The 26,778-nt window shown below is 42.1% G+C and overlaps 1 protein-coding gene across 6 annotated transcripts in view; it reads left to right on the top strand.

The window, feature by feature from the left end:
• LOC138751303 (E3 ubiquitin-protein ligase MYLIP-like) overlaps positions 1 to 26,778 on the top strand; it is a 190,300-nt gene that overhangs the window by 83,271 nt on the left and 80,251 nt on the right. The window contains exon 2 of one of the 6 annotated variants that reach the window (XM_069913430.1): positions 9,032 to 9,169. The exons of the other annotated variants lie outside the window; for them this stretch is intronic. Within the exon in view, the coding sequence (XP_069769531.1) occupies positions 9,032 to 9,169 (138 nt within the window). The remainder of the gene's footprint in view (positions 1 to 9,031; positions 9,170 to 26,778) is intronic. 6 annotated transcript variants of the gene reach the window in all.

Genomic DNA, 26,778 nt, shown 5'->3' with positions numbered 1-26,778 from the left:
AGTAACTGAAAGAACAAGTTGTTTGTGCAGATTTCAAAATGACATTAAATTAAGAGTCATGATACATTGTGATCAAAAAAAAGTACAAAGAAACATTAGGATTGCAGTTCAGTGTAGTCAATGGTAATGATAGAAGCTACAGAGGAATATAAGGATTAAGGTATTTATGCATTCAAATCACTTAAAGCTATTGAGGAGGCACTAAAATGTAATGATAAAAGCATAATGGAATTATAGCCTTCCTCTCAAGAGAACTAGAATACACAAGGGAGGATGCCCTATTTAATCTGTGCAGGACATGGATCAAGCCTTGGAAATCAAAGTGTGAATTCAATGCTTTGTGGTTTCATCTTCAGTCCAATTTCATTTTAAATGATGAAGATATCTTAATTTGTTTTGAGTTGATCTCATCTGTGAGAATAGTTTATCTGTACCTATTCTAGCAAATCCTCTGAAGATAAATGGGGATTTGCTAGAATAAGTCCTCTGATGGACAAATCATAGAGCTAGGCAGAGATGGAATCAGAAGCATAAAGGTCAGAGATAACCTCAAACTCTACTCTCTTCCTGGTTTAAATACAGCAAGAACTATATAGTTAGCAAAGGGGTTATCGTAACTGAGGTTCAAATCTCCCCTGGTCTTTGTGGGTATTCCCCAGGTGCTCTGGTATTCTCCCACATTTCAAGGCATATTGGGTTGATAGGTTAATTGGGTGTATTTGGGCAGCACAGACTCGTCATGCAAAAGGGCCTGTTGTGCTTTATCTCTAAATTAAAATTAAATGTAATAAAATAAATTAAGAATGAAATCACTGGCTTTTCATTAAATTCAGATATTTTATTTTTAAATTTTCTTTATAACGTGCTAGAAGCCAATTCTGTTATGTGGATTGTGAAGAAACATGACCTCGCTGTCTGTCTGGAATATTGTGGATTGCAGGTGGTCACGTATCCTCCTTGTTTGAAACTTATTTGGAAATTGCATCACCTGTCAATCAAGGTTGGACTCTAGCCACCTATTAGTGCACAACTTGCCATTGGCTCATTTAAATTACCTAGAGTCATTATTGGCTAGGTTCCCAGATCAGAACTGCATATAAACATCAACACATAGCACATTCTTTCTCTCTGCCTTGTGGTCCAAGCCCCGGTCCACTCCACGCTAGGTCGCTACTGTGGACATCACAGGAAGTGTTGCGGGTAAGATGTGCACGACACTTAAGCTGAGCCATAGTACTGCGATAGATCAGTACTTGTAGAGAGACGCACCCCCACTGGTACAGGGAACCGGGAGTATGTGTGAAAGTCCCTGTCTGTAGAGTGTGTACACCAGTGTGAGCGTATAGACAGCTACTGGTATCGAAGTCCAACCTGGGTCCAATCTGAATGTCTATAATCAATGCTTAGTAGTAGAGTAATTGAGTACCATTTGACATTCTCCTCTGTTTCTCCTGTGTTCATTAGTTTCTTGTGATTGTAATTCTTGTGTTCAGACGCCTCTCTCTGTGAATCCACTGAACCAGATACTCTTCCCAACACAACAGATTCCATGTATTGAAATCCATGCTGCCCAATTACACCCAATTAACCTTTAACCCAGAGCACCCAAGGAAACCTTCTTGGCTTTTGGGGAGAACGTACAAACTTCATACAGTGGCAGATTCGAGCCTGGGTCGCTGGCGTTGTAAGTCTCACGTTAACCACTGTGCTAATTATGTCATCCATAAAGGGCTCTGAATCAAATGTTAAGGTACAAGTGAGTCTCTTATTTTATAGATTGGTGAGAGTCTCATCTATTCCTATATCCAATGTGATGAACTTTTGCTTCTCAGAAATGTTAACAATTTACAAGAATACAAGAAATAAAAGCAAGGATTGGCCATTCTCCCCTGATGGGTATCTGTCTCTCACTCAAATTATTGTTGATTTTTGTCCATTACTTTTCCACACTTACTCTTTAATGTCCAAAAAGCTATCAATCACTTTTTTGAATATACTCAGTGACTGAGCTGCAACAGCCTTCTTGATAAGAGAATTGCAATAACTCCCTGCCATCTGAATAAAGGGCTTTCTTTTCATTTCATTCTTGGATACTGATGCCTTATTTTTGAAACCTAGTACCAGGCAACCAAGCCAAGGAATCAATATCCTGTAGCTACCCCTCATCAGACTTCACCCAACACTATCACTAGTGCATCCAGGGTATATTTCAAAGTAGCAAGTGGCCTTTGTTGAGGTTGCATGAGGATGGAAAAAAATCACTCTTCTTCCTCTTGCTGCTCTGCTGAATGTGGTCCAAGTCAAAAGTAGGAGGAAGGGTCAGTAAGTCTACAGATGATGCAGAGTGGACAGTGCAGAGGGCTATCAAAAGATACAGCAGGATATGTGCAGTTACAGATACAGGCAGAGAAATGGTAGATGGAGTTTAATCTGGACAAGGGCACTTTTGGAAGGTTAAATGCTCGGGAAAAGCAAATTAATGGCAGAACTCTGAACAGCATTGCTGCATGGGACCTGGTGTTCCAAGTCCATAACAGCCTGAAAATGGCTAGGGTGGTAAAGGTTTTCATTGGCTCGGGCATTAAAGAAGCAATAAGGAAGTCATGTAAAACTTTTGTTAGGCCACACTTGGAGCATAGTGTGCAATCTTTGTCCTTTGGAAGGATGTGGAGGCTTCAGGAAGGCACAGAAGCATTTACTGGGATGCTGCCTAGATGAAAGGAGCTGAGGTACAAAGAGAAGTTAGATAAATGGGTTGTTTTCATTGGAGCATCAGAGACTGAGAGTGACCTGAGAGAATTGAGAGGCATTGATAAGGTAGACAGTCAGAATTATTTTCTCAGTGTAAAAATATTACTTGTGTTTAAGGGGAGGGGAGGATGCAAAGAGTGCCTGCTTGGTGTAGTGGTGGAAGCAGGTATGGTCATAACATTTAAGAGGCTTCTAGATAGACTATGAATATGCAGGGAATGGAGAGATATGGATCATGTGCAGACAGAAAAGATTTAGAGTAATTTTGCATCATGTTTACTGCATAAACTTAAGGGTCAAAAGGCCTGTTTCTGTGATCTACTGTTCTATGATCTGTGTCCTCTGCACCACACTGCTTACCCCCTCCCCCCAAAAATACCCCTGAAATGTCCTGGCTACTTTGCATGAGGTGAACTTAGTTTCTCTTAATTTCCATTTCCCCTCCTTCCAGGGATTATATCAGAATTATGTTCAATCTGAATTAATAGTCTATCTTTACAAATTAGCTGGGGAGTACTTAGACTATAGTACTAATCAACCACAATCAGACAATTGTGATTAATAGGCTTTAATCACCTGAAGGTGTCAGTACAGCTTGCATGTTGCTGGCCTGGTTCCAAGTCTGGAAATGAGGGAGGAGTTTGGGCATAACAGCCTTTAATGGGATATCAGAAGGGAGGAGTTACAGCTTCAGGGGGTGGACCAGCCATACAGCACATATATACATTTATACACAATAGTGGTAGCACCACAGACAGCATTCTAAACATTTTTATAGATTGTGCTTCACTCAGTTTCATACTGAATTGAAAAGACAGACTCAAGGCCTGCAAGCAAGGCTTATTTCAGTCAGAGCATGCTCATGTTAATTATGCAATCTATCAGATCTAATCATTGGAACGTAGACGACTGAGAGGACTTGATAGAGGTATTTAAAAAACATAAACAGACTCTTTCCCCTGAGGGCAGGGGAGGTTGGAACAAGAGGCCATGAGTTAAGGGTAAGGGGGAAACACTTTAGGAGAAATATTAGAGGTGGCTTTTTCACTCAGTGAGTGGTGGCAGAACGGAATGATCTTCCGAATGAGGTAGTTGCGGCAGGGTCCCTTCTGTCATTTAAGAGAAGGTTGGATGTGTATATGGAGCTGAGGGGGTTGGAGGGTTATTGGCAGGTTTGAGCTAGTGGAATTGTTCTAGTGAACCGGTGCGGACTCGAAAGGCCGACATGGCCTGTTTCCGCTCCATAAATGGTTATATGGTTACATGGTTATGGTTAAATAGTTCAATAATGTAAAGATTGTAAGGAAAATAACAATGGCTTACCACTATCACAAGTGACTGAAGTTGGACATTGGAATACAGAGAAATTGACATGGGATTAATAATAAAGGCTGAAAATCTGACATCGGCAAATTTGACCAAGAAATTGTAAAACACTTAATCCAGCATGCTGGCGAGCAGCTTTTCCAGCTAGGGAAGCGGAGCACAGGAAAGCAGATTAAGACTTTATTCCCTTGGGCGTCAGAGAATGAGGGGTGATTTAATGAAGATGCATAAAATTGAGTATTGATAAATGCAAGCAGGCTATTCCACCAAGGTTAAATGAGACAAGAACTAGAGGACATGGGTTAAGGGTGAAAGGTGAAATATTTGAAGAGAATATTAGAGGAAACTTCATGCAGAGAGTAGTGAAGTGCCAGCTGAAGTGGTCAATGGGGATTTGATTTTGACATTTAAGAAAAAATTGCATGGGTTCATGGATGGGAGGGGTAGGAAGGGCAATGGTCCAGGTTCAGTTCAATGGGACTAGACAGAATAATTTGGTATGGTCTAAATGGGCTGAAGGGCCTGTTTCTATTCTATAGTTTTCTGTGGTTCTATGGCCTCAGCCCCCTCCAAGTCCCAAACATGCGAAATGAGCATCACCAATCTTTCAACATTGCTAGATCTAAATCCAGAACTCTGGAGTGCAAGAGGCCAAGGAGTAATCTGACAGAGGTTTATGAGGCATTGAAAAGGAGAACAGTCAGAATCTTTTCCCCAGCATTTAAATGCCAACACAAAAGGGCATATGTGTTCAAGGTAAGGTGGGGGGGGGGGGTAAAGTTTAAGGGAGACGTGCAGGCAAATATTTTACACAAAATTGGAGGTGCCTGGAATGGATTGCCAAGGGTGGTGGTGAAAACAGTTACCATTGTAGTGTTTAAGAGGCTTCTAGATAGACACATGAATATGGAGGATTGCAAGTGCAAACAGTTTTTTTATTTGGATATAATATTTGGCACAGATGCTTGGGCTGATGAGCATGTTCCTTGGCTGTGCTCCATATTACTCCCTCTTCAAGAGGATTGTTGGAGCACCTTCACCAGGACTCCAGCAATTCAGAAGGTGGCTCACCACCAGCTTCTCAAGAGCAATTTGACATTGGCAGTTAATGCTGGTTTTATAGTGATGCCCAGATCATGAACCTTTTTAAAAGATGTACAATATTTGTAGCAATGTTATAATTGTTCATTGCACAAATAGATTTTCAATCTCACTCACTGCTGCAGACGATGTTCCCATGTTTCAAAAGGGTATCAATCATCCCAGTGCCCGAAAAGAGCAGAATGAGCTGCCTCAATGACTATCACCCAGTAGAACTTGTATTCTACTGCCATGAAGTCCTTTGAGAGGTTTGTCGTAGCCAGAATGAACTCATACCTATACCTACTGCAATTTGCCTACTGTCACAATTGTTCCACAGTAGATGCAATCTCACTAGCTCTTACTCAGCCCTGGATCACCTAGGCAACAGCAATGCACACTGTTCATCAGGCTGCTTTTCATCAGTTACAGCTCAGCTTTCAGTACTGATCAACAAAACCTGGACCTCTGCAACTGGATCCTTGACTTCCTCATTAGAAGACCACAGTCAGTGTGGATCTCCACATTGTAGTCTCAATCAACACAGGTGCACCTCAAGGATGTATGTTTAGTCTTATTCCTCTAGTCTCTCTATACCCATGACTATTTGGCTAGGTACAATTCAATTGCAATCTACAAATTTTCTGATGATACCATGATCATCTGCAAAATCATAGACGGCAATGAGGAAATGCACAGGACTGAGATAGATCAGTTAGGTGAGTGGTGTCACAGTAGCAACCTTGAACTCAATTATCAGCAAAACGAAGGAATTGATTGAGGACTTCGGTAAGGGGAAACCAGGAGTACACAAGCCAGTCCTCAAGGGCCAGCAGTGGAGAGGAGAAGGAACTTCATATTCTTGGGTGCCAACATTTATGAAGATGCATGTCAATGCAATCATAATGAAGGCACGCCAGCGGCTACCTTTTTATAGGAGTTTGAAGAGATTTGATGTGTTACAAAGACTCTTGTAAATTTCTATAGTTGTGGAGAGCATTTTGGCTAGTTGAATCACTGTTACAAGCCCAAAGGACCCCAAACCCAGGCAGCAATAGACATTCACCAAGACAAGTAGTTACTTAAACAAAAGTTGTTTTTAATCAACTTTAAACATGAAAATAGAATCAAACTTTAACTTATCACTATTGACTTAACTAACCCAATTTAACCCCCTTCTAATTCTAAGTGCACATGTATGTAATGTGTGTGTAAATTTTTTAAAAGTTCTTTGATTCACAGTTCAATCTCACTTCTCCTTCTTCCATGTTCTCTGGTTACAGGCAATTTTTATACTGTGCACAGAATTTAACATGTATAAAGTTCACCAGGCTTTGATGCTCGAAAGGTAAATGTTTACCGCTCAGGAAGGTTCTTGTAGTGTTTGCAGAGAGAGATTTGTTGTTCCAGAGTTTCCACAACTGAGGTACCACCATTAGTCACTTGAATGTCTTGCTGATAAAACTTTCCCCATTAGGGTTTTCCAGATGGTAACCTCTTTCTTCAGGCTACCTTTCTGTTCCCCTTATTCCAAGAGAAACATCAGACAGATAGCACTTCTAGCCATCCATTGCTCTGGAACTTTGTTTCTAACCAGCTCTTCCTGGCTTGCATTGTTCAGCTCCTTTCAGTGTCAGACACACAAGCTGAGAGAGCTTATTGAGATTGGTTTCATCTCTTTCGCGCTCATCTCTTTCGCATGCTCTCTCTCTGAGACTGCCAGGAAGCCCATGTGACTCTCTCGCTTGCAAAAAAACCCCACCTTCTTCAGCAAACCACAGGAGTTCTTCTCTCTTGGTCAAGTAGTTGTCTTAGATAAACAAAACCCAGGAGTGACCTTTCTGTGAGCAAACTGTAAGTACTTTTTAACAACCAGTTTTTCGTCTCCAAAACAATGGCTATTCATTTCATGACATCATTTCAATTAGCACCTACTTGTGATTCTCCAGAGATCCTGCAATGTTACTGAATATGAATTCTTCAGTCTTTCAAATAAGATCTGTTTTAAAATGTGTGTATGTATATGATCCACTAATCTTACCAAATTCTCCCAATATTTATCCATTACAACTGACTGGTATGGAGGTGCTCATGTACAGGACAGGAAGAGACTAGAGAGGGTGGTAAACTCGGCCAGCGCCATCATAGGCATTAGTTTTCATTCCATTAAGGACATCTTTAAGATGTCGTGTCCCAAGAAAGCAGCCTCTATCATCAAGGACCCTCACAACCCAGACCATCCCCTTTTCACACTGCTACCATCAGGAAGGAGGTACAGGAGCTTGAAGGCACTTCTTCCTTCCCCATCTGGTTTCTGAACAGACAATGAACCAAGAGACATTACCTAATTTTTTTCTCTTTTTGCACTAATTATTTTTAAATCTTGTATTTACAAAACTGTAATTTACAGCAATATTGCACCTGCAAAGTACTACAACAAATTTCTCGATACATGTTCATGATAACAAATCTGATTCTGAAATACTACAATGGCAAATTCCAAAGTTCTTATTTGCTACAACGATGCAGATATATTTGAAAAATTTATAAATTTGTCAAATTCAAACTCACTTTTTAGAGCATGATTTATAAAACAGAATACAGCCAATTTATAAAAATAAATTTAATATAAGAAATTAATAATTGCCAAGTACAAAGCCTTTGTAGGAAAGAATAAACAAAGAAATGGTTGCAACATTGCTGCAGGACATATATCGGGTATAATTCATTTTAACTTTAATTATGAAGGGCAGCAGTTCATTATTTGCATCAAACTGTCAGTGCCAAAGAAATGTTAGGAATCACATTTATGACCATCGCGACAAGGTGCATGCCCATTTAAACAGAGGAAGCTGCAGTTATTATTCAGTGACAAATACCAAAGCATGTACCATTTTTAAAGCAAACCCTGCATGTTATTTGAGTGAGCTTGGCAGCATGTCCTTGTAATTGTGAAAGAAGGCAGTCACAAGTGAAAAGGTGACAGTTTAATAAATTTAATGTTAGAAACATACTTTTAATTTAACCTTTTAGCAGCTATATTTTTAGCAACATTTCTAATAAAATTGTTTTCAGTTGAAAGAATATTAGTGAAAATACAAAATAGAGAAATCTTTTGAACTCATTCTATTTTGTATGCACCCTGCCCCTCGTGTGTCCAATTTTTAAAATTAATCTTCAATGCACTATTCAAATATCAACACAATGCTTTGACTATCCTATCATTATTACAGCTGCAATCAAGCACAGAAGTTCAAAAGTATTAAAATTGAATAGCATTGGGTAAATTAGCACTGATTCTCCCAAAAGTTTTCATCAATCGAGCTCCCTCTGATGAAAACCTCTCACAGAGTGAATCAAAATTTTAGTGTAAAGGTGCAATATTTATTGTCTGGTTAGCTTGTCAATTTTCCTGTCCATCACTGCTTTGCTCACATTCTGGTTTTGTTGTGAAGAACCCTTGTACAGGTACCTGGAGTGAACTTCAATACCTGCAGTCAAACTCAGCCTTACTGAAGATAAACATTCTGAAATGAACATGTGCCTGCCTTGAATCACTCAATCACTGTCAGATCTGCTGAGGTTAAATCTAGGAATGGTCATGTTTACCACCTCCCATCCATTTTAATTTCAAGTTCATTTACAATCACATGTACCAAAGTGCAGTGAGGATGTTTGTTTTGCAAGCAGTCCAGTGGGACATCCCATAATGCAGCAAGTAAAACTCGTACGGAAGTGCAAAATTACAGAGAAAGGGTTCAATTGGTACAGAGCAAAGGGAATGTGATTGCACAATTCTGAGGCTCTGACAGGAATTTGATCATAATTCATGAGTTTAATATTGACAGAAAAGAAATTATCTTTGAATCTATAGGAAGCATATCAATGATATCAATGAGGTTAAAAGAGTGCAGAAGAGATTTACAAGGATGTTGCATGGACTTCAGGAAGGTTGAACAGGTTTGGACTTCATCCTCTGGAATACAGAGGAATAAGGGAAGATTTGATAAAGGTATGTAGAATTGTGATGAGCATAGAATAAATGAAAGTAGGCTTTTTCCCACTAAGGTTTGGTGAAATAAAAACTAGAGGACATGGATTAAGGGTGAAAGGGGAAAAATTTAAAGGGAATATTCTGGAAAACTTCTTCACACAGAATGAGCTGCCCATTGAAGTGGTAAATGTTGACTTAATGTTAACATTTAAGAAAAATTTAGACAGTTGCATGACGGGAGGGGTACGGAGGGATATTGTCTTAGTGTAGGTCCGTGGGATTAGGCAGAAAAATAGTTCAGCACAGATTAGAAGGGCTAAAGGGCCTGTTTCTGTGCTGTAGAGTTCTGTGCTTCTATGGTTCTCAATCTGGTAGTACATGATTTCACACTTGTCTTTTTTTCAACTGGAGGAGGGAAGAAAAGAGTGTGCCTATGGTGAGATGAGTCTTTTAACACATTGGGTGATTTTTTTTTCCCCATGGCAGTGGAAAGTACAGATGGAGTGAAAGGAGGGGAGAGGAGTTTCGGTGATTCCATTTTCTGAAATTCACTCTTTACCTGTTGCTAAACGCATCTGACTTGTAGGCCTTACCCTATGAGGGAGATGCTTGTTAACAAATCATGCTGGATTTCTGAGAGTATGTGATTTATATAAGTCGTGCTTCTACTATCTTCCCTTGTATCACATCTGTAACTTGGAAGTTAAAAGGACTTTTTCTCCATGGTCTTCAATCCTCGGCACAGACAGATCCCACATTTTCTTGTTTCTTCTTCAAGGCAAGTTCTTTTTAAACCAAAACCTCACCTGACTCTTGGTGTTTCCTCTCTCTTTAGTTTTAGTGAAATCTTACATTCTGGGCATGTTCCGTGTACTAGCTTTCCAATAAAATATTGGCTTACCCAATAAACACTGCACTTATTGATAATATACATATTTTGTGTTCTGTACAATATTTTTTGTTCTTGTGCACACATTTTCATCATGATTGAAAGGCTAAAGGCAGGTGAAATCTTCCAGTGTATACTATAACTTCTGTTTGATTTTCCTGGCAACAATTTATAAGTGTATTCATGGTCCATAGTCCCTCTTGATTAGTTTTATATTCTTATGTGATGTTGAATAATAAATAGTCCACTTTTTTCCCCTCCTAAAACATCAAAACACAAATGAGGGAGAGGAAAGTTGAAATGGGTTAATAGAATGCACAGATCTAGCCAATTTCAACAACTAAATTGCAAAAACAGGAAATCTCTTCTAAATCATGAGTCTTGTTTCAAATATGTAGAACTGATTTATGCTTTGGTGTCGACCAGCATATTCATCTGCATCAGGGGAGGAAATATGGTCCTATCCCTGGCAGTACAAAGCTGCAGGAATCAGATTCCACAGTCAGAAACTACCCACCCAGAGGAATGGTTAATCATCTCAGCTGGTGTCCTTATTAATTGTTCATTTGAATCCTGAGTCCCTCAAGCTCTTCACTAATTTAACATGCCCCTCCCAACACCTCCACTTCCTCCCAACCAACTCCAAACTTTCCATCGGATTCAATGTGCTTATTTTGTGCTGGTTTAAACTCCTGTCTGGGTAGTCGAATTCCCAGGAATACAGAAGGCTTCAGAAGTTATCAAACATTGCAGGCTCTGACCTTCCACCTACTGAATACGTCTATCTGAGGCACTATCTCAAGAAAGCAGCCAAAATCATAAAAGACCCCCATCACCCTAATAAATATTAACAGTTACCATCCAATGCTTTGCAGCTACCATAATCACACAATGGTGCAGCCGCACAGGACACCCTCAATTATGCTCCTTAAAAAATGTTGTCAAGGTCGGGTCCAGAAGCTTTACCTTCCTCATCCTCCTCAAGCTCTTATGATGCATTTTGCCTGTATCCCTTGGAGCCCCACCTCTTCATAAATCTGTCCAAATATGTTCTGAATGTCAAAATTCTATCCCCACAAGAGGAATGTACAAATAGCATCCAAGGTCAGGATTGAACCCAAGTCTCTGGAACTCTACCAGCTGTGCCACCATGCTACCCTTCTCTTGTCGGGTGACATGGAATTGGATCATCACAGGCAGCCACAAGTACAATGGGAGAAGCTCAGTGTTGAAGTCCTCATGCGCTTGGTCACCACTCTGCGAAGCAATGGCAAACCAGGCCTCACCAAGATCTGTGTCCAACAGTCTTAACTGCATCTCCAACATGTGTATGGGCAATCAATCAAAGTCACAGTTGCCTTTGGCTTCCTAGCCTCAGGATTGGTTCAGTCTGCTCCCACTCCATGCTATTTCTAGTTTCCTGCTCGTTCCCAGTTCCTGCTCAGGTGCTCACTGTTGCTCTGTGTTACAGGAAAACTTTGACTACTTTGATTCTGACCATGCAAGGAGCTTCCCCAAAATTTAGGCACTCATACCCCATGTTTTACTGCTGGAAGAACATTCCAAAAGAACCTCCTACAAGGACCACCTGTTTGTGACCTTGAACAGCTTTTTCAACCCTCCTTGGTCACATGGGATTGCCATATGGAACCAAAACCACTTTTATGCCAGTTAACCATTCTGCTGTTCACTTTGCATTATGTATTACCTGCAGGATGAGTTCAGTGTTAAATTTAATAATTTTATCACCTGAAGTTAGAATTAAGGGTAAATATTTTAGATCAGTTACAATTTATTGTCATGTAATAAAACAGAAATGTAATGTTACACAAAAATGTCCCTTTGTCTGCTATAAGGCAGACAAAGATTCGCCATTAGCATTGCTGGCGCCCCTTACAGTCAGAAAAAGAGAAGAAAAAGAGTCACCCCAGTCACTGAGTGTGCATTGATTTGCCTCCAGTGATTCCACAGCCTCTGTATTTACACAAGACTCCAGTTGAGTTTTGACCATCGACAACCTGAGCCCAGATCCAAACCTCTGATGTGATGAGGAAGTCTTCAGCGCCCAGGGCCAATTGAGAGCCCTTCTTGCCCTCAGCATCCTCTCAAATCCCTTTCAGTTCCAATACCTTTTTCTCATGAGCCAGCCTCCAGCAGCATGCTACCTTGTGTGAGTTCTTTGACCTCAAGTTGCCAGCAGCCCAAAGCCTGTATGGGTTCTGTGGCCACAAGTTGGCAACAGTTTGCTGCCTGTGCGTGTCCATCAGCTGCAAAGCCCTTTGCTGGTCTGTCACTATTCTTGGGGTCATCTCTCCTTCCCCTTCTCAACGGGGGATTTTCTCCTGTTACTGTTGTCTGGAAGCAGTCCATTGCTCCCCCCAGAGTATACAACCCCTTGAGGCCACTGTTAAACACAGGCACCAGCATCTTGGGCATAGACCCCATCTTCACAGGATTTTAATTAAAACACCATTGGCTCCTTTAACAGGTCATTTAAAGCCTGTATGGAGCTGTTGGCAGTAGGTCTGGGTGGTAGGATGCCATGGGGTACCACTGTCTCCGCTCCCCACTCTCCCAGACCTACTGCCAGCGGCATTGTTGCATTTGCAACAGTTTGGCTGCACTGCCATTTTTTTAAATTTCAGTTCATAGCAACCAAAAAATGACCACTGTTTATAAAATTCTCAGAGGCATTGATAGGTGTGGTGATGTGACCACCAGCCTATTGCAGGGGGTGCTGTCTGTACCTGCAGAAAGAACACCTAAGGGGCTGACTCCAATTAATTGACCAACCTGAATATAAACCTGAGCCAGCCCCCTGGGCCAGTCATTCGTGGAGCCATCAGGACAGAAACTGATGTAAAGCCTGTTATACAGTCTTTGCTGAGTTGTGTGTTTGCTTGCTGCTCCACAGCACACTACAATTTAATCCATTAAAATTTTAAAGGCCATGGAGAAGTTTCTGATGATTGGAAGCCTGGAGATCGACCCCCCCCCTCCCAAACACCCCGATGCCCAGGACGCTTCGAGATCTAGAAGCACACGATTGAAGCGATCATCCAAACACAGGCTGAGGTGATCAGCACCAAGCTAGGTCCACACACTTTCCAAGCCATCAGAGACTGCAATGAATACAAACCTGCGATGGCTGTCCTGGAGAACATGTACAAGCCCCCAACAAAAGTAGTCTACTCCCAGTATCTGCTCAGCATCAGGTCCAGCAGCCAGGTGGGGACCCTGCCTGAGCTAGCCCGCCCGTGCCAAACCAAGATCGGGGTGACCAAAAGGAAAGTGGAGCAAGGGCTGCAATTGAGGAGTTCCTGACAGAGGCTGTTGGAGGAAAACATTGCCTCATTTACCAGGACAATGGAGGTACTCTGCTCCCTGGAGGCTGCAGCTCATCATGTCTGTCTCCCCCAACCTCCTACCTGGCAGATGCAAACCATTACTGTTGCCGAGGGCCCTACATGAAGGAAATGATCTCAGCCAGAGGTACAGCTCACCTCTGTAAGTACTGCAGGCCCTGGTATGGGCCAGATGGCGATCCTGCAAAGGCTGCCCAGCAAGGAATTCACATTTCTCCCGATTCAGGAAGAAACACCACTTCGCCAAGGTGTACCTTTCCAGGCCTGTTGGGAGTGCTGTGGCCCTCCATGACCAGCTGGGAGCCCTCCCGAATGCCGCCACGCGCAAGGACAAGGCAATACCATTACTCACCCCGCCACTTCAGCCCTCATCCCGACGTCACTTCCGACCCAGCCACTGACCCGCACCGCTGCAGTGTGCTCACCCTAGGCACTGCCATCTTCCTCCAGACGACTTCCGCCCACACAAATTATGTCATCTGTGGTTTCACTGCCAGTCAGGTTGCCTGACTGCACTGATGCCATGTGTGTCCACCGGGTGCTGCCATCTTGGACCAGCCGGCCACTGACTGATGCAACGGATGAAGTGGTCAACATGGGTGCATACCCGACTGCCGACCCGATGCACCCCATGCCCCGGAAGGAAGCCGCTGGCTGCTACTCACCATATCCATCAGGGAGCAGCAACTCCGACCCCAAGATGGTCCTAGCATCCAACACCTTAAAAAGGAACATTCCCCATGGACTTGGGCGTTCAATGATGGGCATCACTATCAATGGGAAGGTAACAAAATGTCTGTTCAATAGCGGTAGTACTGAGAGCTTGGTGCACCTGAATGTGGCCCAGACATTAAAGCTCAAAATCTATCCCACGAACTACTAGTTTGAGGCACTCCATGCAATAAGGTCACTCTTGTGCAAGGCTACTAATCAGACCCCTCATGGATGCCTTTTCTCGTTCCCTAGGAAATTTGGTGACTGGTGTCCCCCTCCCAACTTGGCTCACATCTTCAAGACCATTGCTCCTCCACAAACATGCGAGCCCACAAGTCCGACCCACTGGTCAAGCAGGTGCTTCTCCTCCATGCCAACCAGAACTATGCGTACGTCAGGTACCATAGTGGTTGTGAGGTCACCATCTCGACTAGGGATCTGGCACCAGCAGAGGCCCCACCCCCCACATCATGAGTACCCAGCTCAACCTCCCCACCATGGGTACCCTTAGCCCTCTCAGGATTCGGGGGCCAAACTCCCTCTGCCCCTCCAGAGGGCACCACTCGTCACAGACCACACCCACCTGGCAACACCCCTGTGGACAGACATGCAGACAGAAATTGATCTGCCCACACTGCCGGCCACACAGGACCCAGGCAACATCACCCTCACTGACCTATGACCAGGTGCCAATCCCATGACAGTTTCAGAGATTCAGATGGCCACCGGACTGCCTGAATCTGCAAATACCATCCGGCACCATCTTTCAACCCCCGCCCCCCCCCCCACCCACACTGGGACTCATTCTAAGAAGGGAGTGAATGTGGTAATATGACCACTGCAGGGGGCGACCTCTGTACCTGCAGGAAGACCACCTAAGGGGCTGACCACCTGGCTGGTTGTCAATCAACCAACCTGAATATAAACCTGAGCCGGCCCCTCCTGGGCCAGTCACTCATGGACCCATCGGGACAGAAACTGGTATACAGACTTTTAATGAATTAAAGCCTGTTGTTCAGTCTTTGCTGAGTTTTGTGTTTGCTTGCTGTACCACAATAGGTAGACAGAATCTTTTACCAAGGTTAAAAACATCACACACTAGAGGGCATACATATAAAGTAAAGGGTGGAGAGAAGTGCCAGGAAAGTTTTATTTTACACAGATGATGGTGCTTGCATGGAATGGGCTGCTAGGACTATTAGTGGAAATAGATATAACAGCAACATTTAAGAAGCTTCTAGATACATACTTGTGCAAGCAGCAGTTTAAATTTAACTTGGGCATTGTGCTAGGATAGACATGCAGGCTGAATGGTCTGTTCCTGTGCTGTACTTTCCACGTTTTATATTCTAACTACTGGAATATACAACAATTCCTAAAGTGTTGATGTGTGAGAGAATTTAGATAGACTGTGCTCTCTCAGTCTCAAGACAACTGGTAGGTGCACCATGTGATGTTTTTTTGCAGCATAACATTGCACAATGTTTTATTATTAGCTTCCATCGTCATAAAATCAAGGTAGGTGCAGGACTCTTCACAGTTATGCTGAGAATGTCTTACTCAATTTACCTTAAAATTACCCTGTAAATATCAGTGCTAAATATTTTGTAAGGAACTAAATGTTTGCTAATGTCAGTTACTTCAGTGGTCTAGTAAGGCAGATCTATTTCCAGTAAAAATTAATTATGATGCTCTTAAGACAGGCATTCCTAAACAGCAAACCAATCCACAGCGAGTCTAGTCTTAGTTTCAAAGGAAAATAAATGTAAAGGAATATGATAAACTTAATGATGAGATTCACAGATCAGTGTTGTTGAGGTTTCTTGTCTGAGAGTGTATTATGTCAATATTAGAAGTGCTGGAAATCGGAATTAAAAACATAAAATTCTGGAATCCCTCAAAAGCTTAGGCCACATTCGTTGAAAGAGAAATAGAATTAACATTTCAGATCCAGGACCCTTCATTGGAACTAAAAGTGGATACTATTGATCTATTCCAAGCTTTTGTAATGTCAAGATTTAGCCTTGCAAATGTGATATCTGTAGTCAGCTCGAAAGTGACTATATAATGCAACAGCAGTCTTGCACCAATACATCATAATCCTCATGGATGAATGCCCATTTTTCTAATTTTTGGTATTCCCCTAACCTCCATCTGGTTCTCCTGCTTCCATCTCTTCTATAACTACTTCAGTTCTTTCTATCTTTCCTTCCCTCCTCCCAGTGGTGTCTCCCTCTACCGGTTTCTCCACTTCTCTCACCTTCTGTTCAATACCCTGTCACCTCATAGGCCCTCCTCCAGCCCTTGATATCTCCCTTTCCCACTTTTGTCTCGATAAAGGGTTCTGTCCTGAAATGCTGACTGACCATTTCTCCCCATGGATGCCTGCCTGACCCAATGAGACCTTTTCGCAGTTCATTATTTACTTAAGTGAGGTGACCTCACTGACAAAAGGCAAAGGAGGAAAAACCCAACACCCAACCCCAACCAACCAATTTTCCCCTGCAGCCGCTGCAACCGTGTCTGCCTGTCCCGCATCGGACTTGTCAGCCACAAACGAGCCTGCAGCTGACGTGGACTTTTTACCTCCTCCATAAATCTTCGTCCACGAAGCCAAGCCAAAGAAAAGAAAGAAAGAATTTACTTAAGATTCCAGCCTCTACAGTTTTTGTTTCTCTTTCCTTCAACATTTTTCCACCCGGAGGAAGATTCTGCCTGCTGAATTAATGCGACCTGTAAATTTGAGGAGAGGGCAAAGAATTCTCCAAATGATCAGATGAACCTGAGCAAGCTGATGAGAAGTGATTCCTGCTGACGGCGTATCAGGCACGAGGACCATCCAGCAATCTAGCAGGAGGTTGCCAGGGAGATCTTGACAAAGACATGGATGCAAGCTATTAACGCTGGCACTTTTAGGAAGCCTGTGGAGGTAGGAAACATGGTGCCGGCTATGCTTAGTGCTGATCAAGTCCTCTTCCCCTGATGCTGCAGAGCGCAGCAAAATATGAAAATAAGCAGCAGCACCAAATAGTCCAGACAGTCAAGATGCCCCTGATTTCCATGGCAAACCAGTTCAGGCACATGCCCAAGATTATATCCTGCATTAGAGGAGACATCAGATCATAATGCGGACCAAATCCTTTATCGTAGCATAGTTTCAGTAGAATCAGTTAGGAAAAACCTGGTTATGAATTGTTATTGTTCAGACGAATGAGGTGGAAAAAATTTCACCGTCAATGTGTTTAATGAGTTGCAAGCACTCATATAAGTAATTTATGAGAAGCTTTTCCTTTCCTCCTTTTTCGCAGGTAGTCCCATGGGATTGGGGATGAGATCAGGTGATGAGAGTTTATTGTCATATACTTACGTGTACTTACGCTATTGAAATCTTGTTGCTGCAGCCATGCCAATATGTAAGACATACTAACAAATGATCATAATGCACCACGAGAGAGAAAAAATAAAAATACATTTTAAAGGATGGATAAATATTCACAGTTCCAATAGCGCAAGAATGTTCTGTTTCAATCGTGCAGACAGATTAGTGCAAGTGGACCTGGAGAAACTTGTGGTTAGGCACTACAGTTAAGGTACTGGGAGAAGATTCAAGAACCCGATAGCATTCATACATACACTGTGGGTTCTGAGGCCAATGTGAGAAGCGCAGACTGGGCAAGAGGTACATGACCATGTGTGTGGGTGGATAATTTGGGAGCTGGTGTACTTCTCCTGTACCTATACAGGGATTCCACATGTTCCTGATGAAGGGACTTGATGCTCTCAATGCTCATTCTTCACTTTGATCAGGTCACAGGCCATGGATTTCCTGTATTTCCTAATTCTCAATCATTTAAGCACAATTCCAAATTTTATTTCATACTCATTTTTTTTTCCTTTATGGAAAGAGGTCATTTGCTCCATCAATCTACGATGGCTCTCAGACCACTCACGAGAATTTAATTCCCCCAAGTATATCCCTGTTCTCTCAAACATGCCCATTAACTCCTCCCTGATTCCCCCTGCCACAAACCTACCTGCACAAGGGGTGACTTACATTAACCTAACCACACATCAATGGGATGAGGAAGGAATTCAGAGCACCCCAGGGAAGCCCATGTGCTCATGGAGAATGCATGCTCCATACAGCACATTAACAGGATCCAATCCAGGTCACTGGGGCTATTATCAAACATTTATCAATCCAAAATCCCCACCAGAGACACTATCTGTAGAGGATTAGTCCTGTCAAGTTCCTGGGAGTCCATATATCAGAGGACCTCTCCTTGAGCCAGCATATTGAGGCAACTATGAAGAAGGTCCATCAATGCCTCTACTTTTTAAGGAGATTTGGCATGCCATCTAAAACTCTTAAACTTCAACAGGTGTACTGGAAGTATACTGACTGTTTGCATTGCAGCCTGGTTTTGTAATTCAAGTGCCCAGGAACACAGAAAGGCTGCAGAAGTTAGCAAACATAGCTGAGTGCTATGTACATTTCTTTACTCAACGTACACATGTAAATGAATAGTTTCTTTGCACTACCAATAAGTGGCAATTCTGCCTGAGTGCTCAGACTACCCATCCATTGAAATCATCTATAGGGGACACTACCTCAAAATCTTTGAGATTTAGATACCTGAAGGCCAGCACCTCTAAAAGAGTTTCTTTCCAACAGCTATCAGGATCTTGAATCTCCACTTGCTACCCTAATCATGGATTGTTCCAACACCACAAAAGAATTGCCTGAACTATTGTTACACCACTTTTATTCCTTGCATTATGGAAACTGTGAATATTTATTACCTATCTTCTCTATTTATTTTTTCAATTTAATTTAATGTTTACTATTATGGATGTTCAACTGCAGCAAGTAAGACTTTTGGAGCAAATGTACATTGTACAATGTCTCTGGCAAAGAATATTATAATGATCTTCTCTGTTCCCCATCTACAATGTAAGAAGCACAGACTAGGCAAGAGGTACTTGACCATGTGGGTGGGTGGATAGCAACAGTAGTCGTACTCCAATTGTGATTTTATTTTGTCATGTTGAAAAACACATAGAATTGACTTGGTTCAGGAACAGCTGCTCCCCCTCCACCATCAGACTCCTCAACAACAAACTCAATCAGGGACTCATTTATAGTCTCTTACTTCTTGTATTTTATTGATTGTGCAATACAAGGAGAAAAACAGTCAGTTTGTTTACATTTCTTTACTCAACGTACACATGTAAATGAATAGTTTCCTTGGACTACCAATAAGTGGCAATTCTGCCTGGCCCGCAGGAAAAAGTATCTCAGGGTTGTATGTGATGTCATGTATGTACTCTGACAATAAATCTGAATCTGAAGCCTCAGCTGTGGGCTGAACTAGCTGTGGAGAGAGATAAAGTGTTTGGGGTAGGCTAGGTGATGGATGGGAGGGAGCAGTGGAGTGGGACACAGCAAAGGATTCCAGAGCACAGACCAGGTCTTGTGCTGTTTTGATCAGGTATCTGGCAGCTAAAGCATGGGTCTGTATCAATTCCAGCAGTTGAGACTGTCTAGACCCAATTGTGCAATATTGCTCTTTCCAACCTTTGAACGAAACTCACTGTTGATGGAAACTACCCACTGGCTTAAATTCATTCTTAAATATTTCCTTTCCCTGTTATAATTTTAAATAACCACTTGCATTTTTTATTTTCGTGATGTTTAAAGCACTCAGGTTTGACTCTCCTGTGCAATATTGCTCACTGATGCCGATGGACCCTGTTAACCTCTCCAATAGAGAAGGTTTGTTAGCATGCAGAACATGTTATCCTCCTCAGTGTGCCTGCATTTTCCCAAGATCTCCATTCCTGCAATGAAAATTGCACATTAAATCTATAGAATGTGCCATTTAATGGTTCTTTCCACTTGTTTGACCTTTCAATTAGATCATAGTTGATCTGCATCATATACTTATTCACAGGTCTTTGTTCTACAACCCGTATTACTAATAACTGATTAAAAGTCTATCAAAGTAACTTCCAATATTTTAAATTCACTGGTCAATTTTGAAAGGGATCAAGTTCCAGATATTTGAAAAGAGGAGACTCATGAGAAGGCTTCTGACCTGAATTCCTTTTCTCTTGCTGATTCTGCTTGACATGGTGTGTTTCTCCAGCAGATTGTTTTTAACTTGTGAAGAGGGGCTTCCTGTTATAACTACAGAACAGCCTAGCTCTGTTTTATAGATTGTTTATCTCTTCAGACCTCCCATATTATTTATTCTGTTTGGCACTGTTGCGCCTGCCCTTGTAGAAAAAAATTTGAATTTCTGTTAAAGCAGAAAAAAAATGACAGTTGAAAAACTAATGTTCAGAAATTCATTCACTAATAATCGTTCTGAGCACAACATCAAATGATAGACGAGAAAAGATTTCTTTGGACTGCTCTTGGATTAAGAGTGCATCAGAAAGGAGGAAATCTTGTGGGAGGATTGATTCAGAGATTCCAATCCCTCCAACCCATTTTCCTCTGAATGTGTCTCATTAACTGCAGTAAAAGAAATTTTGCCCATTATTTCTGAAACAAACTCCCTCTAACCTTAGTGTGTCAATCACATATAGAAACTATTTGAAAGCTTCTTGCAGTGTATGATTCAATCAAAACATCTCAACCAGCAATCTACTCATGATCTATTTTCACTTATATTTTGCACATAACACTCATTATCAGGAATCCTTAAGTGTGGTGTGGCTAAATTGTTCAGGCCCTTATACAAATTATAATGTCATCCACTGGCAGGTGTAATGTTCTGCTATTTTAAACTGTCAGTAACAGTCAATCAAAAATACAACAGAAAGAAAAACTATACCTTAATACTGGACACTAAATCAGTCATTTAAGTTATCAAAAATGTGTTTAATAAACAGTAAATTTTAACTGAGTTGGTGTTGGTATCTATATTTTGAGGTCTGCATTATGCATGACTGGTGGAACTTTGTCTAGTAAATATTACATTGCAAAGGCTATTTGTACTCTTGTCTCTTATCCAAGTTCTGATTCACTCTGTTTTCCATTGTTTCCAGGATTTTCAAGTAGATATTCTTCCTTTCATTTCTCTGTAAACAAGGACAGTTCCTCTACTTCCAGAATATTGCAGGAAACAATATTTTCCCAAAGCATCACAGAAGCACCCAACATGCTAAAAGACATAACTCACCCCGGGCACACTCTCTTCTCCCTCCTCCAGTTGGAAAGGAGACTTGTGAGTGTGAGATCATGTACCACCAGATTCAGAACATAGAGCAGCACAGAAACAGGCCCTTCAGCCCTCATGTTCTGTGCCAAACTATTTTTCTGCCTTGTTCCACTGGTGTGGTTTGTGGATTATATGTAGATTGTGGAGGAACACGTCCCCTCCCTGACTAGAATATTGTGGATTGCAGATGATCACTTGTCCTCCCTGTCTGAACCTTATTTGGAAGACGCATCACCAGTCAATCAAGTTTGGCTACTCCTTGTCGTTGACTGATTTAAATTACTTGGGGTCATCATCAGCTAGATGCCCAGCTAAGAAATGTATAAAACATCAATGCCTAGCATATTTATTCTCTCTGCCTCATGGTCCAAGCCCTGGACATCACTTCATGTCAGGTTGCGACTATGGACATTGCTGGAAGAGTTGCAGGTAAGGTGTGTATTACATTTAAGCTGAGCCGTAGTACTGTGATAGATCAGTGCTTGCAGAGAGCTTTACCCCTGTTGGTGCAGAGAACTGGGAGCCTGTTTGAAAGACCCTGTCTGTAGAATGTGTACACATGCATGATCGTGTAGAGGAGAAGCAGCCACTGGTATTGGAATCCAACCTGGGTCCAATGTGAATGTCAAAATATTTGTTTAGCAATAGAGTAATTCAGTATCAGATGATGCCTTCCCTGTTTGTCTCCTGTATGTTCAATGAAGTTACCTTTGATTGCAACACTTGTGTCCAGACTTGTCTCTCTGTGAACCCACCGAACTTGATACTTTCACAAAAACAACATGTGTATCATATTCTTCCATACTCCTCCCATCCATACAATCATCCAAATTTTTCTTAAATGTCAAACAGAGCTTGCATTTACAAATTCATCTGGCAGTTTGTACCACACTCCTAATGTTACAAACCCAGAGGATCCCAAAACCCAGCAGCAATAGAAATTCACCAAGACAAATGATTACTTAAGCAAAAGTTGCTTTTAATTATCTTTACACATGAAAATAGGGTCAAACTTTAACTTATTACAATTAAATTAACTTAACTTCCTTCTACTTCTAAGCACACGTGTATGTAGTGTGTGTGTAAGTTCAGAAAAGTTCTTTGATTCACAGTTTAATCTCACTGGTTTCAGGCAATTCTTATACTGTGCACAGAATTTAACATTTATGAATTTCACCAGGCATTGGTGCTTGAAAAGTAAATGGTTTACTGCTCAGGAAGGTTCTTATCAGTTTTCAGAAAGAGATTTGTAGCTTGTTGGACACAAACTAATTCCTTCCAATCAGCCACTTGCCGAAGAAACTTGCCCCATCAGGGTTTTCCAAATGATAGTATCATTCTTTCTTTCAGGTCACCACAGAGTTCCTTTTTGTTTCCCTTATTTCAAGTGAAATATTGTACAGCCAGCCATCTCCACTTGTATGGACCACAAGGGCTTTGACCAGGGTGAACTAAAAACTCACAACCCATCTTCAAAATGGGGGTTTTCCACAAGCTTGTCCTGTTCCAGTCCCAACTGTTGCTGCTGAACTGTACAACTGAATTCTCTCTCTCTTACTCAGAAAGAGAACCACATGACCCTCTTAGAACAGCAAACTGCATTCAGACATACTGTGGCACTGGACCTGATCCTTTGAGTTTGTTCATTTGTTGCTTTCCAAAACAATAATCCATTACTCCACAGCATGTCCAATTAACACCTTCTTGTGAAGTCCTTGTAGGCCTTTTCAAAGTTTTTGCAAAGGCGCCTGGAGCCTGGACTCTGGCTTGAGCAGAGCTCTGGGATTTTAAATGAGATCTGTTTTGAAGTGTTTGTATTTGACCTGCACTATATATATAAAAAAACATTGCACAATGTATCTCCTTTAAAAATGTATCTATATACAATATAAAATATAATCTGTCACTACCATTCTCTGCATGGTTTCCCCCAATGTTCCCTTTAAACTTACCCCTTTCACCTTTAACTTATGCCCTCTAGTTTTTTTTTAATTCCCTAACTTCAGAGAGCTACTCCTTAGAGTATTAATGTCATACAACATGAACAGGTCCTTCAACTCAACTTGTCCATGCCCACCAAGTTGGCATTCTGGGCTCGGCCCTCGTGTCTGCATTTGGTCCCTATCCTTCTAAGTCCTTCCTATCTATATATGTCAGTCCAAATAGCTTTTGAATTTCATAATTGCACTTGTTCTACAGCTTCCCCTGGCAGCTCGTTCCTGATACAAACCACTATCTGGGTGAGAGAGTTGCTCCTCAGGTCTAAATCTCTCCCCTCTCACCTTAAACCTCTGCACTTTAGTTCTAGAACTGTCTACACTGGGGAAAAAAAACTGAGCATTTACTTTATCATGCCCTTTTAGAAACCAATATAAGATCATCATTAACTCATTCCTTCATTTCTATCCATTCACCTGCCCTCTATTGAATTCTAATAAATTTCAACATTCACCCCTCTGATAAATACTCCTCTACCTGCTCCTCTTCTTGAATATATTGTTCTCCATCCTCTCCACTTCCTTGCCTCATTATTATTATTATTATCTTTGCATCTTTTGACTGTCAAACATTTTGATTCTTCACTCTTATCTAAAACAAGTCCAACTTTCTCCCTTCACCAGCAGCCAAGGTTGCTGTCTCAGATGCAGAGGCAGGTACAATTATGAGTTTTAGATGGGTGCATAGAATAAGAGAGGGATGCATGCCAAACACAGGCAGATGATGCTAGTTCAAGGTAAATGCTTTGTTGGTACCAACAAGTTGGGCCAAAGTTCAATTTCTGTGATGTACAACAGCCTCTGTTTAAATTGTAGAGCATAAGATTAGGTGAGAGGGGAAAGATATGAGGGGTCTGAGAGGCAACTTCACACAGAGGGGATAGGATGATGGAAGGAAATGCCAAGGAAGCTGTAGAGCAAGTGCAATCACAGTGTTTTAAAAACCATTAGACAGGTACATTGATAGGGAAGGGGTAAAGGGATATGGGCCAAGTGGACTGGCTTGAATAGACAAATTGGTCAACATGAATGAGATGAGCTGAAGGGCCAATTTCCATGCTCAATAATTCTGTGACTCCAGAGCACTGAAGGTGGGTGTCCAGATCTTGGCAGATTTCCCAGCTCCTGTATGCAGAGATTTACAATTGAATTATTGGTGCTGAAAATAGAACAGAGAGAAAGAACAGAGTGTCTAAGGAGCTTTAGAGGGAATTGTGGAGGAAGAAAGATGGATTGGACTCTCTGATTTGGGTTAGTAAAATTTAATATGATTGACTGGACTACAGAGGCAATGCCTGATGCTGTCATATATTTGGGATGTTCATATAAAATTGTTCAACCCCATGCCATAGCTTCAGCAGAAGGAGCACCATTTAAAAAGTAAACTCTAATGAATCAGAAACAGTAATGAAGAAACAAATCCCATTAAAATTTGCTTCTCAATTGCGCAACCCTCAGCCTCAGGGAGCTAATAGCACTGACCTATGAGAAGATTGTGACTCACCATCAGGTGTCTATAGTAACAAGGAAAAAACTGAATCATCACATGATGAATAGAAGGTTATTTTTTACCATGGCTTTTCAATATAAGGCTGGATCAGTCAAAGGGTTCAGACAATATCACACACTGTGAATTCAAATCTGGAGTCTGAACTCTGAGGATTAGTTTTTAATTCCTCTAAATTCATCTCTTTGTGATCTAAATTCCCAGTTTCTCGTTGCTGCTGAGGCTTCCCAGTAGAAATAGATTTTGTAACTACTGCTGTGTAGTGCTGTGTGTATATTTGCCATGTCATGGCCCAGGACCTTATGATACATTAAACAGTGTGATAGGACCAAAATACAAGACAACTTGCCCATTATCCACTGACAGCTCCAAGAAAAGTGCAGAGAACAAAACAAAGGACTCTACATCACCTTTGTTGATCTCACCAAAGCCTTCGACACCGTGAGCAGGAAAGGGCTTTGGCAAATACTAGAGCGCATCGGATGTCCCCCAAAGTTCCTCAACATGATTATCCAACTGCACGAAAACCAACAAGGTCGGGTCAGATACAGCAATGAGCTCTCTGAACCCTTCTCCATTAACAATGGCGTGAAGCAAGGCTGTGTTCTCGCACCAACCCTCTTTTCAATCTTCTTCAGCATGATGCTGAACCAAGCCATGAAAGACCCCAACAATGAAGACGCTGTTTACATCCGGTACCGCACGGATGGCAGTCTCTTCAATCTGAGGCGCCTGCAAGCTCACACTAAGACACAAGAGAAACTTGTCCGTGAACTACTCTTTGCAGACGATGCCGCTTTAGTTGCCCATTCAGAGCCAGCTCTTCAGCGCTTGACGTCCTGCTTTGCGGAAACTGCCAAAATGTTTGGCCTGGAAGTCAGCCTGAAGAAAACTGAGGTCCTCCATCAGCCAGCTCCCCACCATGACTACCAGCCCCCCCACATCTCCATCGGGCACACAAAACTCAAAACGGTCAACCAGTTTACCTATCTCGGCTGCACCATTTCATCAGATGCAAGGATCGACAATGAGATAGACAACAGACTCGCCAAGGCAAATAGCGCCTTTGGAAGACTACACAAAAGAGTCTGGAAAAACAACCAACTGAAAAACCTCACAAAGATAAGCGTATACAGAGCCGTTGTCATACCCACACTCCTGTTCGGCTCCGAATCATGGGTCCTCTACCGGCACCACCTACAGCTCCTAGAACGCTTCCACCAGCGTTGTCTCCGCTCCATCCTCAACATCCATTGGAGCGCTTACATCCCTAACGTCGAAGTACTCGAGATGGCAGAGGTCGACAGCATCGAGTCCACGCTGCTGAAGATCCAAATGCGCTGGGTAAGTCACGTCTCCAGAATGGAGGACCATCGCCTTCCCAAGATCGTGTTATATGGCGAGCTCTCCACTGGCCACCGTGACAGAGGTGCACCAAAGAAAAGGTACAAGGACTGCCTAAAGAAATCTCTTGGTGCCTGCCACATTGACCACCGCCAGTGGGCTGATAACGCCTCAAACCGTGCATCTTGGCGCCTCACAGTTTGGCGGGCAGCAACCTCCTTTGAAGAAGACCGCAGAGCCCACCTCACTGACAAAAGGCAAAGGAGGAAAAACCCAACACCCAACCCCAACCAACCAATTTTCCCCTGCAACCGCTGCAATCGTGTCTGCCTGTCCCGCATCGGACTTGTCAGCCACAAACGAGCCTGCAGCTGACGTGGACTTTTTACCCCCTCCATAAATCTTCGTCCGCGAAGCCAAGCCAAAGAGAAGAAGGACCAAAATACAAGACAACTTGCCCATTATCCACTGACAGTCATTAATAGTTAATCTAATAGTTTTTTTCACTCTAGTTTGTAATGATATATCGGACTCATTCCTTTTATTTCCCAGTACCCCAGCAACTTTTTCTCTCTCATGTGC

This window comes from Narcine bancroftii, chromosome 1 (assembly GCF_036971445.1).
Source record: "Narcine bancroftii isolate sNarBan1 chromosome 1, sNarBan1.hap1, whole genome shotgun sequence".
Taxonomy (NCBI): domain Eukaryota; kingdom Metazoa; phylum Chordata; class Chondrichthyes; order Torpediniformes; family Narcinidae; genus Narcine; species Narcine bancroftii.
This window is presented reverse-complemented; position numbering and strand designations above follow the sequence as displayed.